At 38.4% G+C, this 14,553-nt stretch overlaps 1 protein-coding gene across 4 annotated transcripts in view; it reads left to right on the top strand.

The window, feature by feature from the left end:
- LOC114666192 (thyroid adenoma-associated protein homolog) overlaps positions 1–14,553 on the top strand; it is a 200,495-nt gene that overhangs the window by 72,274 nt on the left and 113,668 nt on the right. For 2 of the 4 annotated variants that reach the window (XM_028820955.2, XM_051919540.1), the window contains exons 17-22: positions 81–270; positions 3,122–3,257; positions 3,466–3,602; positions 4,390–4,515; positions 9,170–9,327; positions 9,884–9,993. In XM_028820955.2, the coding sequence (XP_028676788.2) occupies positions 81–270; positions 3,122–3,257; positions 3,466–3,602; positions 4,390–4,515; positions 9,170–9,327; positions 9,884–9,993 (857 nt within the window). Of the gene's footprint in view, positions 1–80; positions 271–3,121; positions 3,258–3,465; positions 3,603–4,389; positions 4,516–9,169; positions 9,328–9,883; positions 9,994–12,505; positions 12,639–12,760; positions 12,884–14,553 lie in introns of all 4 variants that reach the window. The other 2 variants (XM_051919538.1, XM_051919539.1) reach the window with 2 other exon arrangements.

Raw genomic sequence — 14,553 nt, 5'->3', positions numbered from 1 at the left:
TTATCTATAAATGTCTAATTTCCAGGCAGATCTGTTCTTGATGTATTTGCTGCTGTTGATGCTTTATGCTCTTTTTGTAGGATGATTCTCGTGTTAAAGATCTCTTCAAAGCTGCTCTGGCTTTAAGTTCTAGCACCAAGCCTTTTGACTGTGTGACTGCATCTTATCTGCTGCGTCTGCTGGTGCACCACTATGAGCTTCAGAGTGCACTCGATGGAAAAGTAGATATAAAGTCAGATGGCTCTGTGTTGGAGTTGAACACTTTATGTGGTAAGTGTTTGGGGAAAAATCATAATTCTTTAGAAATGTATATTTCAGTTCATTTTGGTGACGCACTCTGGTAGAATCAGCCTAGTCTAGTGATAATCATGTTGTTAATGTACCTCTGCTTGGTCTAGTGGTCAGGACACTTTTCAAACACACATTCCGTCAGAAAACTGCTATCAGCATTAGTATGAACTCACAAGAGGCTACAGTAATACAGGAAAGGGTTTCTTATCTATATATATAATTCACTAAGACCATGGCAAGTAAGATGCACACAAGACAGAGCCACGTCCGCCAAGTCACAGAGCCCCACCCACCAACAATTCACTAAGCAGCCGACCATGGCACGCAAGACAGAGACCATGGGATACGCACGACAGAGCCACGCCCGCCAACTCTAACCCTCCTCCCACGTCATGAGATACGCACAACAGAGCCCTGCCCGCCAACTCTAACCCTCCTCCCGAGTCTACCCTCGCTCTCGAGGCATGCACACTGCCTGCTCATGTGCCAGCACACAACACCTCACCAAACACCGCCTCAGTCGCTTTCGCCTCTGCTACAGTCCACATGCACCTCTGAGCCACGTTGACTTTTCATTGTTCATTTCGGTTCCGGCTGCTTTTCTATATATGATCCACCAAGTCGCCCGACCATGGGATACGCACGCACGCACGCAAGACAGAGCCCCACCCGCCAACTCTAACCTTCCTCCTGCGTCCATTACCTTCACATTGTTTTCCTTTTATTTCTGATCCCGTTCAACAACTATATGGCGACATCAACTTCTCAACTGTGACTCCGGTACAACTCAGTACGCAAGCTATATTAAGCGTCACCAACAAAGACTCGCTACACCTTAATGAACAAGTACTGAAACTTATCCCAACCAACGAAGTAACTTTCACCAGCGTTGACTCCATCGTCACAGACGATCCTGCAGATCAAGTTTCATTCCCCGAAGACTGTCTTAACAGTCTTACTCCCACTGGCATGCCTCCGCATAAACTCAAAATTAAAATTGGTTCAGTCGGCATGCTTCTCAGAAACCTCATGCCAGCAAGAAGTCTCTGTAATGGCACTAGACTGACTGTTACCAGCATTCACCGCAATGTACTGGAGTGTAAAACTATTGCAGCTCCTACCTCACAAACTGTCCTTATTCCCCGGATATCCCAGACCCCATCAGATTCAAATTTGCCTTTTACTTTTACACGCAGACAATTTCCTGTTAGATTGGCCTTTGCAGTGACAATTAATAAGGCACAGGGCCAAACTTTCAAAAAGATATGCCTGTATCTGCCAAAACCAGTTTTCAGTCACGGACAATTGTATGTTGCTCTCTCCAGAGTTCCATCTTTTCATTCACTCACAGTCGTATCCTCAAACCCAAAACATTTGGACAACTGTGTCCTTCAGGAAGTGTTCACCCATCAATAAATAATTATATGGCGTATGCTACGCCACGGGTTGCCTAGTTATAAATAATGTTCATAATAAAGAAATGAGCAAAGAAGCAAATAAAAAGAAGACAAATAAACAAAAGAATAACAAAATCCTGATGCCCTTTTAGGCCTTCCTCTACACCAGGTCAAATTCTTAGTACGATTGGTGTGGTGGCTCGTTTGCTTCGCACTACCACTAACAACTCCTTCCACTTCCTCCTGACCATTCATTTTTGACTTGGCATCCTAGTGCAGTTGTGAAGAAGGTTTAACATAGAACTGTGTTGCATTTTTTTCATGTTAGTGTTATTTTAAAGAAAAAAATCATCTTTTTCTAAATGATGAAACAAATGTTTGTGTTCCAGTTAATGAAAAGTCAGCTTTTTACAGGTGGTGGTGTACAAATGGTATTAGTACATTTAAGGCTGTATATCATGAAGAACGACTTTGTTTTCGTTTTTTGTTTCATTACTGACTGAGTTACATTCTGTAGATGATTAGTAAAAAAAATAAATAAATAAATAAAATTCGTGGACAAGCAGACTGCCGTGAATTTTTGCTTTCCCATCTCAAAACACACATTCTGCTGCAAACTGATGTGGTTTCCCAAGGATTTCAAGCTTCAGATCTGTGCAAACAAATATGGTCAGCTTGCTATGAATTCCCTAAGAGATAGTTATTGGACTCTTTTAAAGACTGTCATATGGCATGTATATTATAACAGACATACAGTATATATATGTATATATGTAGATATATATGCTGACCCAAAGTGCAATCACCGGTTCTGTGGAAAAGTGTTTATCCATTGCCGGGGCAACTGCAGGCTCAGAGTGCTGCAGCGGCTCACCGCCAAAACAATTCTGAGAACATGTCGCGCTATAAGCGCCTGTCGTCGATGGGTGATGCAACGAACATTATAAATGCAGGGAACAGTATTACTTAGCCACTAACCTGGTCACGACCCCTGCCTGACTGCTGTGTCTGTGTATAGGAGATGGTAGAGCCCACTTCAATAAATAACCGTGCTATTCCTGCTTCAAGCTAAATAAAGCTGGTTTTGCCAAAGTACTGAGACTCAGCCTCATGTTTTGGGGTGTAAGACAGTGACTCATGCATCATTATATGTATAAATATATATGAATGTGTGTGTGTGTATATATATATATATATATGTATATGTATATGTATGTATGTATGTGTGGGGGAGAAAGAAATGTAAGGAAAACTGTTAGAAGATCCTTGCCAATTGTTGACTTCACCAAAAGTAAAGCCAGTAGTTCATTAAGTAATAAGAACTCTCACATTCCTCACAGGGGTGATGTGCATTAGTTCAGTCACCTGAGTGGGATCCTTTTATGAAATATGATTTTGATCTTCACTCCTTGGTCATGTTTCCCTTTTTGCAGTTGTGAAGCTGTTACTGTTGGACTTGACCTCTGAGGTTGTACAAGCAGAGACATCTTTGCTACAGGCAGCTGCCACACAGCCTCTATATGGTCGTGTTCATTGTATTGTGGCGCTCCTCCAGCAGCTGGAGACTAAGTAAGTGGGGAACAGACTGTTGCCAGTTGAACAATTTGGGATGGGGTAGTGATCCTGTCCTTTGCTGAAATTATGCCTGTTTGTTTGAAAAGCTTTTCCAGACTACACTGGAATGGAGAGTTTGACATATGTGTAACTTTTCAGTATGGTCTTCCTATTTCCGAATGACAGCTGGGGGGCCACATAATATTTCTGCATCTTTTTTTAGGTCACTTACTCTAATCTCTGAGTGGAGAGCGCTCTCTACTGACTTGATTACAGTGTCCTATAAGATGTCTGCAGTTGTATCCCCGGTAGTCCAAAGCTCTTCTCCAGAAGGACTTATTCCTATGGACACAGACTCTGGTGAGCTGGTGAAAAAGATTCATGCAGTAATGCTATTAAATGCTTTACCTAGTTAAAATTAGTGTTCAAATTAGATTTGAAAGCCTGAGTTTACTAACATCCATTTTCCAGATATCTCAGGATTAATGTCAACATCAACGGGGAGCTTTTGATCTATGTCCTTTATAACAAATCACATCCTAACATGTTCTGCTACTCTTGTAACTCTTAGAGTTTCCCCCATTTTAGCACCTAAATATATAAACGAAAGCTTATGAGCTTGCAAATAAGCACCATTAATGTAGGGACTGATTAAAGCTTCATTACTTTTTAAATTGTTGCAACATTGTTAGGACATCTGTCTACATGTGTACTACCTTTTGTTTGCTTGTGTTTTCTGGCAATGTATTAAAATTAAACACTTTTAATCAAAAGCCTCAAGAGACAGTAGTGCTAGCAAAAATCATCTATATCTTCAGTAGTATTTCTATATTTTGAGTAACATTTCTGATACATAATGTGTCTTAACAACATTTAAACATGTAAGTGCTATTTCAGGAAGAAATACATAGTAGCAAATAGCATTTTCTTTTTCATTTTTTTAGTTAATTCAAGCTTTGAAATCATCTGTCTTGTCTCAGTTAATATTTGGATACAGATTAATCATTTCTGACTCTGTACTATTTGTTTTTTAGATCCATCATTATGTAAATATACATATTATATAGCTCAGAGCAAATCACTTTATCTCCATTTACCTCAATAGTAAAAAAAAAGAAGAAAACAAAACAATTTCACTGTGTTTTAGAGATTGCTAGCAGCCTGCAGGATATCTTGAGAGAAATCCAGCCTCGAGACTCCAATAACTTCTTTTCAGGGGCTCGGCTACTGGGTGAAGAGCAAGAAGTGGAGAGCAGCCATTTGAAAATTAAAGGTAGGTACAGTATGACCAAGGTCACTGTCAAGTACATTGTGACAATGAGGTATGTTTGTTGTCATTATGCACAGTCTCATTATTCAGAAATAGTTGTGTGAAATATACTAGAAATATACTATATTCCCTGCTTTGTGCCCCTATTAATGCAAGTTATCACCGACATACTAATAACCCAATTGTGCTTCACTCATTCAGAATATGGAACCAATGTAGAAAGCATTAGAAAGGCACCTCTGCATAAGAACCACCTTTTTCAACCCTTGCAAACATATGCTGTTTTTAATATCTGGAAAACATTTGAGATTAAATTACTTAGAGATCTTTATATAGACAACATCTTTGCATCCAATTAAATTCCAAATTTAACTTTCCAGCAACACATTTCTTTCACTGTCTTCAAATTAGAAACTTTGTTAAACAGAACCTGCCCGATTTTCCTCATCTCCCACCTTCCTCTATGCTGGAAAAAATATTGCTCAGTTTTGAGGACTCAGACAGCATTTCTGCAATATATAAAATTATTTTACAGTCCCTCCCTTTCAAAGATCCAAGAGGACAATGGGAAAAGGATCTCTCACTCAACATATCAGAAAAGGAGTGGAAGGTAGCAATGCAGAGAATTCACTCAAACTCCATATGTGCAAAGCATACAATTATTCAACTCAAAATTATATATCGGGCACATCTATCTCGCTTAAAACTGTCCAAAATGTTTTGGGCCTGCACCAAATTAACATCATTCTGGAGAAAAAATTTTAAGTGCCTTTCAGACAGCGTTGGTGTCACAATCCCTTCTAACCCATTAACACTAGAATTACCAGAGCCTATGAAAAAACTCGTAACTCACTTCGCACCTCTCCATCAGCATCTTTTGTCCTGTAAATGTGTCGATAAGCAGAAAACAGCCTGCTATCACATCCCCCACCGCCGCTCAGTTTTCTCAGCTCAAGTCTGTTTACCTGCGTGCCAGTTGCTTGGAGTTGTATAGAGTGAGAAGTCAAGCAAAATCACACCTTTTATAAATACTATATCGTTATTTGGAACACATGCATTTCATGTGTGTTCCGTGTCTACAACAATCTATGTACAGTAAACACATCGTTAAAACAGAAACATTTTTCATGTTTTAGTAATAATTGACAACATGTAGACATGAAGTGTATAATGTGTTAAGCCTGAATTCCAAATATCAAATAAACACTTTCACAAAAGGTACAAATATAACAGAACAAGTGTGCTTCTATTCAAGAATATAACTGCAGAAAAAGAACCCGCGTTAGGGTGCGACATTGACACCCATTTGCTACGACCGCTTCGGTGGCGCAACGGTATGAACTGTTGACTGGTAATCAAAACTTCACGGGTTCGACCTTGGACGAGTCCATTTTTCAGAAGTGAGCTGCTCTTATTCTTACTATTTTAGAATAAAAACATACATTTGATTTCAGTCTGTAACAGCCAGTGTAAATGTATGATACTTGTAAAGGTTAGCTTTTTTTTTTTTTTATATATATTCAGTTTTATTCTCTCAGTCGCGTTCACGATCCTACCCCCATCTGACACTGCTGTTTTCACATAAAGACGTGCTATAGCTCTGCAGTCTACTTGTGACTTTACGCTGTAGGAAGTAAGTAAATAAATTAAGGTAAATAACATTCAATCTGGCTTTTATGTAAGTAACACAGTGAAAAGTCAAGCAAAATGACACCTTTTATTGGCTAACTAAAAGATTACAATATGCAAGCTTTCGAGGCAACTCAGGCCCCTTCTTCAGGCAAGATGTAAGTAACATATACAGTGATCCCTTGCTATATCGCGCTTCGCCTTTCGCGGCTTCACTCTATCGCGGATTTTATATGTAAGCATATTTAAATATATATCGCGGATTTTTTGCTGGTTCGCGGATTTCTGAGGACAATGGGTCTTTTAATTTCTGGTACATGCTTCCTCAGTTGGTTTGCCCAGTTGATTTCATACAAGGGACGCTATTGGCAGATGGCTGAGAAGCTACCCAGCTTACTTTTCTCTGTCTCTCTTGCGCTGACTTTCTCTGATCCTGACGTAGGGGGTGTGAGCAGGGGGGCTGTTCGCACACCTAGACGATACGGACGCTCGTCTAAAAATGCTGAAAGATTATCTTCACGTTGCTACCTTCTGTGTGCAGCTGCTTCGTGAAGCGACATGCTGCACGGTGCTTCACATACTTAAAAGCTCAAAGGGCACCTATTGATTTTTCAGTTTGTTTTTCTCTGTCTCTCTCTCTCTCTCTCTCTCTCTCTCTCTTTCTCTCTCTCTCTCTCTCTCTGCTCCTGACGGAGGGGGTGTGAGCTGCCGCCTTCAACAGCTTTGTACCGGCGGTGCTTCGCATGCTTAAAAGCCAAACAGCCCTATTGATTTTTGACTGCTTGCTTTGTTCTCTCTCTCTCTCTCTCTCTCCTGACGCGCACTCCTTTGAAAAGGAAGATATGTTTGCATTCTTTTAATTGTGAGACAGAACTGTCATCTCTGTCTTGTCATGGAGCACAGTTTAAACTTTTGAAAAAGAGACAAATGTTTGTTTGCAGTGTTTAAATAACATTCCTGTCTCTCTACAACCTCCTGTGTTTCTGCGCAAATCTGTGACCCAAGCATGACAATATAAAAATAACCATATAAACATAGGTTTCTACTTCGCAGATTTTCTTATTTCGCGGGTGGCTCTGGAATGCAACCCCCGCGATGGAGGAGGGAGTACTGTAAATGTTAATGTTTTGGGCACATGCACCGTCCAGATCTAAACACTAGAGTGGAGAGTCTATGGCTGAAGGGGAAGCTGCCGTCGCTGTACTTTGTATATAAGAGCCAGATCGAATGTTATTTTCTTATTTACCTTGATTTATTTACTTACTTCCTACAGCGTAAAGTCACAAGTAGACTGCAGAGCTGTAGTGAGTCTTTATGTGAAAACAGTAGTGTCAGATGGGGGTAGGATCGTGAACGCGACTGAGAGAATAAAACTGAATAAAAAAATAAAAAACAAAGCTAACCTTTACAAGTATCATACATTTACACCGGTTGTTACAGACTGAAATCAAATGTATTTTTTATTCTAAAATAGTAAGAATAAGAGCAGCTCACTTCTCAAACGGACTCATCCGGGGTTGAACCCGTGAAGTTTTAATTACCAGTCAACAGTTGATACCGTTGTGCCACCGAAGCGGTCATAGCAAATGGGTGTCAATGTCGCACCCAAACGCGGGTTCTTTTTCTGCAGTTATATTCTTGAATAGAAGCACACTTTTTCTGTTATATTTGTACCTTTTGTGAAAGTATTTATTTGATATTTGGAATTCAGGATTAACACATTATACACTTCATGTCTACATTTTGTCAATTATTTCTAAAACATGGAAAACGTTTCTGTTTTAACGATGTGTTTACTGTACATAGATTGTTGTAGACACGGAACACACATGAAATGCATGTGTTCCAAATAACGATATAGTATTTATAAAAGGTGTGATTTTGCTTGACTTCTCACTCTATACAACTCCAAGCAACTGGCATGCAGGTAAACATTTTTGAGCAGAGTAAACTGTGCGGCGGTGGGGGATGTGATAGCAGGCTGCTTGCTGCTTATCGACACATATACAGGACAAAAGATGCTGATGGAGAGGTGCGAAGCGATTTAAGGTGGGGCGGATCTACACGTTTTTTCATAGGCTCTGGTAATTCTAATGTTAACAGCTGTGTTTGGTGTTCTTCCAGATGGGCTTAAAGTGGAGAAGGACAAACAAACTGTGATTGCCTTTGCTACACTATTGGCACGCAGACTTATTTTGCTAAACTGGAAGAATCCTAGCTCTCCTCTTTTAAGTCAGTGGGTAACTGATGTTTTATATTATTTGAAATTGGAAAAAATCTAATTCTCACTTAGAGGATCTGTGCAGAACTTTTTCAAAACCTGGCAGGATCTAATCAATAATATTTTAGAATAAGCTCTTAAAGCACTGAGGAAGTAGATTCTCTTCCCATTTCTTTTTCTTCTCCATTTATCTTTATCCGCCTATTAAACTCATTAATTAATTTATTTTTACTAGCTTTAAGTTTTACTCCATTGGCCATGCTGTCTTTCTCAGGGGGTGGGGGTTGATTTGTTTTCAATCCTATTTTTTTGTAAAAATTTATCTATGTGTATGGAATGATTACAATAAAATCAATAAAATAAAAAAAAAATGGTTGTGTGAAATATACTAGCTTGGCTACTAGAACATTATATACTATTCACCAATCTTGTGATGTCTGCTTTTGAGCCATTCCAATTGACTTTGTAATTACAGTGCTTTCTTAAAGGACGTTACCTGGCTGCTTTTTTACCCTTGTCCACAACAAGATAGCAGTGCTTAAATGAAAGCAGACAGTATTTGACTCTGATGCATTTAAAATCTGTTTGTTTTTCTTCCAATCCCTGATTTTTAGCAGTGCTTTCATATGTAGTGATCCCTCGGCTAATGTTTCTGTTGGAGGAAGAATCAAGCTTTGTGTGGAAAAAACCATTTAAGCAGAATAATAAAGCTTGACCACTGCCAGAGTCTGCCTGTATTGTATAATGCTGTCACATAAGTTTGCTGTATTAGAAGTTGCTCACTGTAGATGTTAATTTGATTTTCAGAGGGCAGAAGTCCTTCTCTTCAGGTCACTGCTCAGATGGTCTTGGTCTGTTGTTGGAGATCCATGAAGGAAGTGTCCATACTTTTGGGGATTCTTTGCCAGCAACTTCCACTGCAGGTATCCTCTGAAAGAGCAGATGGTCTCCTCACTGTCCAGCAGGTAAGAATGACATTTAGTGATTTTACTTTCCAAAATATATTCCTATATTTTCATGTTTTATGGTGAATTCTTTATAGTGAAGATTAGTATGAGGTAGTTTTTTTTCTTCATTTATATACTCTTTTAGATTAAAGAATTGATTTCTGAAATACTGTGGTGGGTTGGCGCCCTGCTCGGGATTGGTTCCCTGCCTTGCGCCCTGTGTTGGCTGGGATTGGCTCCAGCAGACTCCCATGACCCTGTAGTTAGGATATAGCGGGTCAGAAAATGGATAGATGGATGGATTTCTGAAATAATTTTGTTTCTGGTGCCCCAGTGTATGTATCAGGGATTTGTTTCTGAGAACCTCTGCTCTGAAGCAGTGGTTGCTAAGGAGTTATGCTATTAAGTTCAATGTGACCATCCCCACTTTTAAGTGACTTATGGAGAAGTAAGCATCTGGAGTATGTAATTCTAATATAATTGTAATCTATTTGTTTTGCTGCTTCTGAATACAAATTCATATACTCCGTTACCTGAGTTGGAAACTTTTTTGTCACAACTGCTTCTTTTGTAGGTGGAAGAAATTGGACAATATTTCAGACAGCAGCTGCTGCAATCCAGGCACCGCGGTGCTTTTGAGCTGGCTTATGTGGGATTTGTAAAACTTACGGATATGTTGAGCAGGTATGCAAGGGTGAAGAACACTAACATCTATCTGGAAATTATCAGCCCCTTGTCAGTCCATTTACATTTGCTAAGCTTAGTATAAATGCAGATGGAGCGCAGGAATATCAGATGCAGTTTTTGAGAAAAATTATATATTAGAAAAAAGAAAACTAGATTGATATTAATTAATTAATTAATTAATTAATTAATTAAATAATTAATTAATTAATTAATTAATTAATTAATTGATTGATTGATTATCGACTCTTGGCAATGTCAGCAATTATTTTGGGGTCCCCATTTTAATTTGTTTATTTTTTTCTGTAGATGTTAGTTTCCAGTAATTAGACTACTGTGGATCAACAAAAGCATACTTTTCTTAGGAAATAGTATAATACAACTTGTTGCTGTTAATGCTTATACAGTATCAACATAACATATGGGACAAACCTATAACATAGAAGAGGTTGCTCTTAGTCCTCTTATTAAGCTCTGTGGTGTTATTTGTTTGTTGTTGTATTAAACGTTTATCTGTTGGAAAGTCACAGCTTGCCCTTGCTCAAATGCACAGTTGTGGGTGAGCGAGAACTAAATTGTTAGGCTCTCTTGTTTCTAAATTGGTTAGGTTTTTTACACAGTAACAAATACATATGAGAAGCAGGCCTTTAGGTTACTGTTTACTGGCAATTTATAATTCTTACTTATTTTGGCACAAGCAAAGGAGTTTTATGGTATCAATACTTCAAAGAAGATGTCCAGTGCTGTGTAGAGGTGCATGTTGTGGCCCAAGGCTTGCATTGGAGTTCACTGTCTTTGCCATGTTGTCTTTGTTTGTGCCTGTCCTGTTGTGTTGTCTTCCTTGGCGCTTCATTTTGTCCTGTGCAACATCAAAGCAAAAAGCATTACTTTTCACAGAAGAAGACTTTAGGTGCTTAAGTTTCCTTCTTGAATCAATTCTTTTTATCAGTATTTTCAGTCTTCCTCTGCTGGATGTAGTCACATGCAGAGAGCTTTTCTTTGGAAGAGTGAAAGTTTGAGCTCGTTCAGGGCATCTAGGTCAAGAGTAGCTTCCAAGCTCAACAAAAGTGCTTCCTAGCTCACAAAAAAGCATATGGGCTTACTTTTTCCCAAAACAGTGGGCATTTTTTCTGCTCCAAAGAGAAAAATGTGTAAGGTTCATGACTCTTCAGAGAGAGAAAATCCTTAGTTGGATTTGAAGTCCGTTTCCTAGTCCAGATCAGTGACTGATTATGCCTATCAGAGTAAGGAGGAGTTCAGGTTGTAGAGATGCCACTTCATCTTTGATTAATACCTGTTGTTTTAGATCTTCTTCATTTTCTTTTGGCTGCTCCCATTAGGGGTCGCCACAGCGGATCATCTTTTTCCATATCTTCCTTTCCTTGTCCTCTTGCTCTGTTACCCCCATCACCTGCATGTCTTCTCTCACCACATCCATAATTCTCCTCTTAGGCCTTCCTCTTTTCCTCTTGCCTGGCAACTCTATTCTTAGTATCCTTTTTCCAATATACATGCACACATCCAAACCTGTTGTTATAGATGAAATTCAGAAAACAAATTGATCACATGTTGTTAGGGCTCCAAAATAGATCAGCAAAGGTATGGGTTGTGCCAGTTAGGAACTCATTCAGTAGAGGGGATGAAATTACAAATTAACTTGTAAGTTTTAGTATATAGATTAGATTTCAGTAGTCTCATTATTTAATACATGTGATGTCTGATAAAAATTTATTTAAACCATTTGGACTATGAATACTGGCAGATTTCAATTGTGTTGGCTTTTAATAATAATAATTGTTTGCATTTATATAGCGCTTTTCTCACTACTCAAAGCGCTCAGCAATTGCAGGTTAGGGGCCTTGCTGAAGGGCCCAACAGAGCAGAATCCCTTTTGGCATTTATGGGATTTGAACCGGCAACCTTCCGATTGCCAATGCAGATCCCTAGCCTCAGAGCCACCAGTCCGCTTTTAACATGACTGAGCATACTTTCTAGTTTTCACATTATATTAATTTAATAAAATGTGCATAATTGGTAAATGAGCAGTTAAGTATTTGGTATATAGCTTGATTAATATGATTTGTATAATGCACTGTTTATTAACTTAAAGGTCCTTTTCAGGATCATTTAACTCTATTGAACTTGGAATCTGTATCATTTAATGCCTTTTACAATTTGTATCAAACAATATGAGTAGTTAACAACATGCCTTTGAGTGGGTGAACCAAAAGCCCCCCGCTATTTACAGTATATGCCACAAACGGGTCCTCTGTATGCAGATCTTCTGTATACTTGTGAAATTCAATGCAAGTGTGAAAAAATAATAAAGAAATTCAGCATAATTCTTTGTTTGTATTTTTTTGTTTTTCAGTTATTTTATATTGTAAGAATGCATTGTCTTTTATCCATTGTGAATGGTGAAGCCACCTACTGCTTCTCTGTCTGGCATGTGTTCTGTGAGATTTAAAATCTGATATACTCTAGCGTTTTCCTGATTTGGTTTGTCTCACAGAGGCCAGGTAGAGAGTCTGCGAAAACTGCCTGAGCAGTGGCTGCAGGATATTTTGGAAGAGGTGACATGTAGCGGCCCCAGCTCTAAACTCTGTGCCACGCGCCGTAGTGCTGGGATCCCTTTCTATGTACAGGTAACTGTTAGTTCTTTTGTGACTTTTTCAATTCTGCAAATTGTGCTTTTCATTTAATTCATATATTTTATTGGAACCTTCCTACTTGGATTAATTTTTTTCTGTTATTTGTTCACCTGCAGGCACTCCTGTCTTCAGAACCCAAGTCGTCCACATGCTTTCTTTTGAAGACCGCTATGAAACAGCTGATTGCACTGGCTCTGCCAACCAATGCAGCACAGAATGACTATAGTGCTGTTCCCCAGGTAAGATTGTTAGTTATTGTTATCCCATCCAGGTACAGAAATAATAAAGGAATGAAAGTAGATTCACAAATTATGATTTTAATTAGGCCCATTTACAGATGCACTGCACCAGCTGATGTAAATAAGCATAATGTCTTTATTTGCTCTCCTGCAATGTTTATGTAAAAATGCAGCTGCTTTTCATCCATAACACAATTTTCTGTTGTCTTAAATAATTACCTAAAATGTTTGCTTTATCAAGGCAGCCTATGGTGTTTCCAGGAAACTTTTCACAAACAAGGTAAACCTATAGCATGGTCTCTGAAAAGACTACTTAAAATCTCTACATATACTTTTGTACACCAGTTCTATATACTGCATACCACTGGAGAATGTTCAATAAAAATGGTGTTTTTTGATTGCACCTGTATTTTTTGGTAGTGTACTTTCACCACTAGATGGAATCAGAGTTCCAAGCTAGACCAAAATAATTAAATTTTGCTCAGGTTTGTGTGTTGATAAACTGTATGTATATTCAGCTGGTTACAGTAGAGTACAGTACATGTAGAACAGGACTCTCTTTAATGTACACATGGATTTGAAAAGATGTCTTATGGTGCGTTGACAGTTTAAATACAGCTTGCTGTGAGGTGGAATTATTACTGCTCCACCAAAATGCCCTTTAAATATTTACTGGAAGGCCTGTGCAGTTCCTGAAACAGTCACCAGGCGGTAGATTATTTCCTGTAAAAACTAGACCTTTCAATGCCTTTAGAATATGCGTGTTGATATAGGACAGAATACATCAAGTGTTCTTGAACAATTCTGTTTTTACTTCACTTTTAGAAATCCTGGGCAGATGTTCTTATTGGTGTTGTCAGGTGTCATTTTTTAAGTGTAAATTCCAGTAAAGCAGGAATAGTATTCTTTTGTTTTCCATAATGTAAACTTACATTTTGCTTTGTGACTGAAGCCAATATTTTGATATGTATGAGGACATTGTGGAAGCAGTGCTTAAGTTAGGCCCAGGGTTCAACTCATGAATTTTAGCAAGGCATCATGTGCAACTTCAGGCTCATTTAAAAACAAAAAAGAGACCAAAAAAATATAACCTTATGTATTTTGTAATGTCCATGCCCATTTTTCCAGCCAAGGGATGGAGGAGGTGTAACATACCTGTATGTATTACGTTTTAAGGGGCAATCTCATTTCTGAGAACAATGTGCAATACAATGCACAGTGGTAGAGCAAATTAAAGCACTATTTTAAATGTGGAAATAGTAATTCAGAACAAAAAATAGCCTAAACATTGATAAACTTCTGGAATAAACAGAAAGCCTTGGCCTATCAGGTATATTTTTTGACAAAACTATTACATGTAAGTAATTTATATAAAGGTTGGCTTCCTCAGAGGATTTTTACCCTTCACCAGGCCATTTCCATTATTCAACTTCTTTTATTTTTCTTTCAGAAAAAAAAAATACTGGCAATTTGAATTTGTCGATAATTTAATTTTGGGTAGATCTGTTTAGCTTCTTCAGAAACATGAAAGTACAAAAGGCAAATTAGTAACTGTGTCTACATTCTTCTTGGTAACCAAAATTTCTGTAGTTTCTTCTGTGTGTGACTCGTTGACACGTATGTAAATAGTACGACAGTTCAAGTGTCTTTGTTTCAGAAGTCTCTCTATT

This window comes from Erpetoichthys calabaricus, chromosome 15, assembly GCF_900747795.2.
Source record: "Erpetoichthys calabaricus chromosome 15, fErpCal1.3, whole genome shotgun sequence".
NCBI classification, from domain to species: domain Eukaryota; kingdom Metazoa; phylum Chordata; class Cladistia; order Polypteriformes; family Polypteridae; genus Erpetoichthys; species Erpetoichthys calabaricus.
The sequence above is the reverse complement of the archived record's forward strand: the minus strand, read 5'-3'. Positions and strand labels throughout refer to the sequence as shown.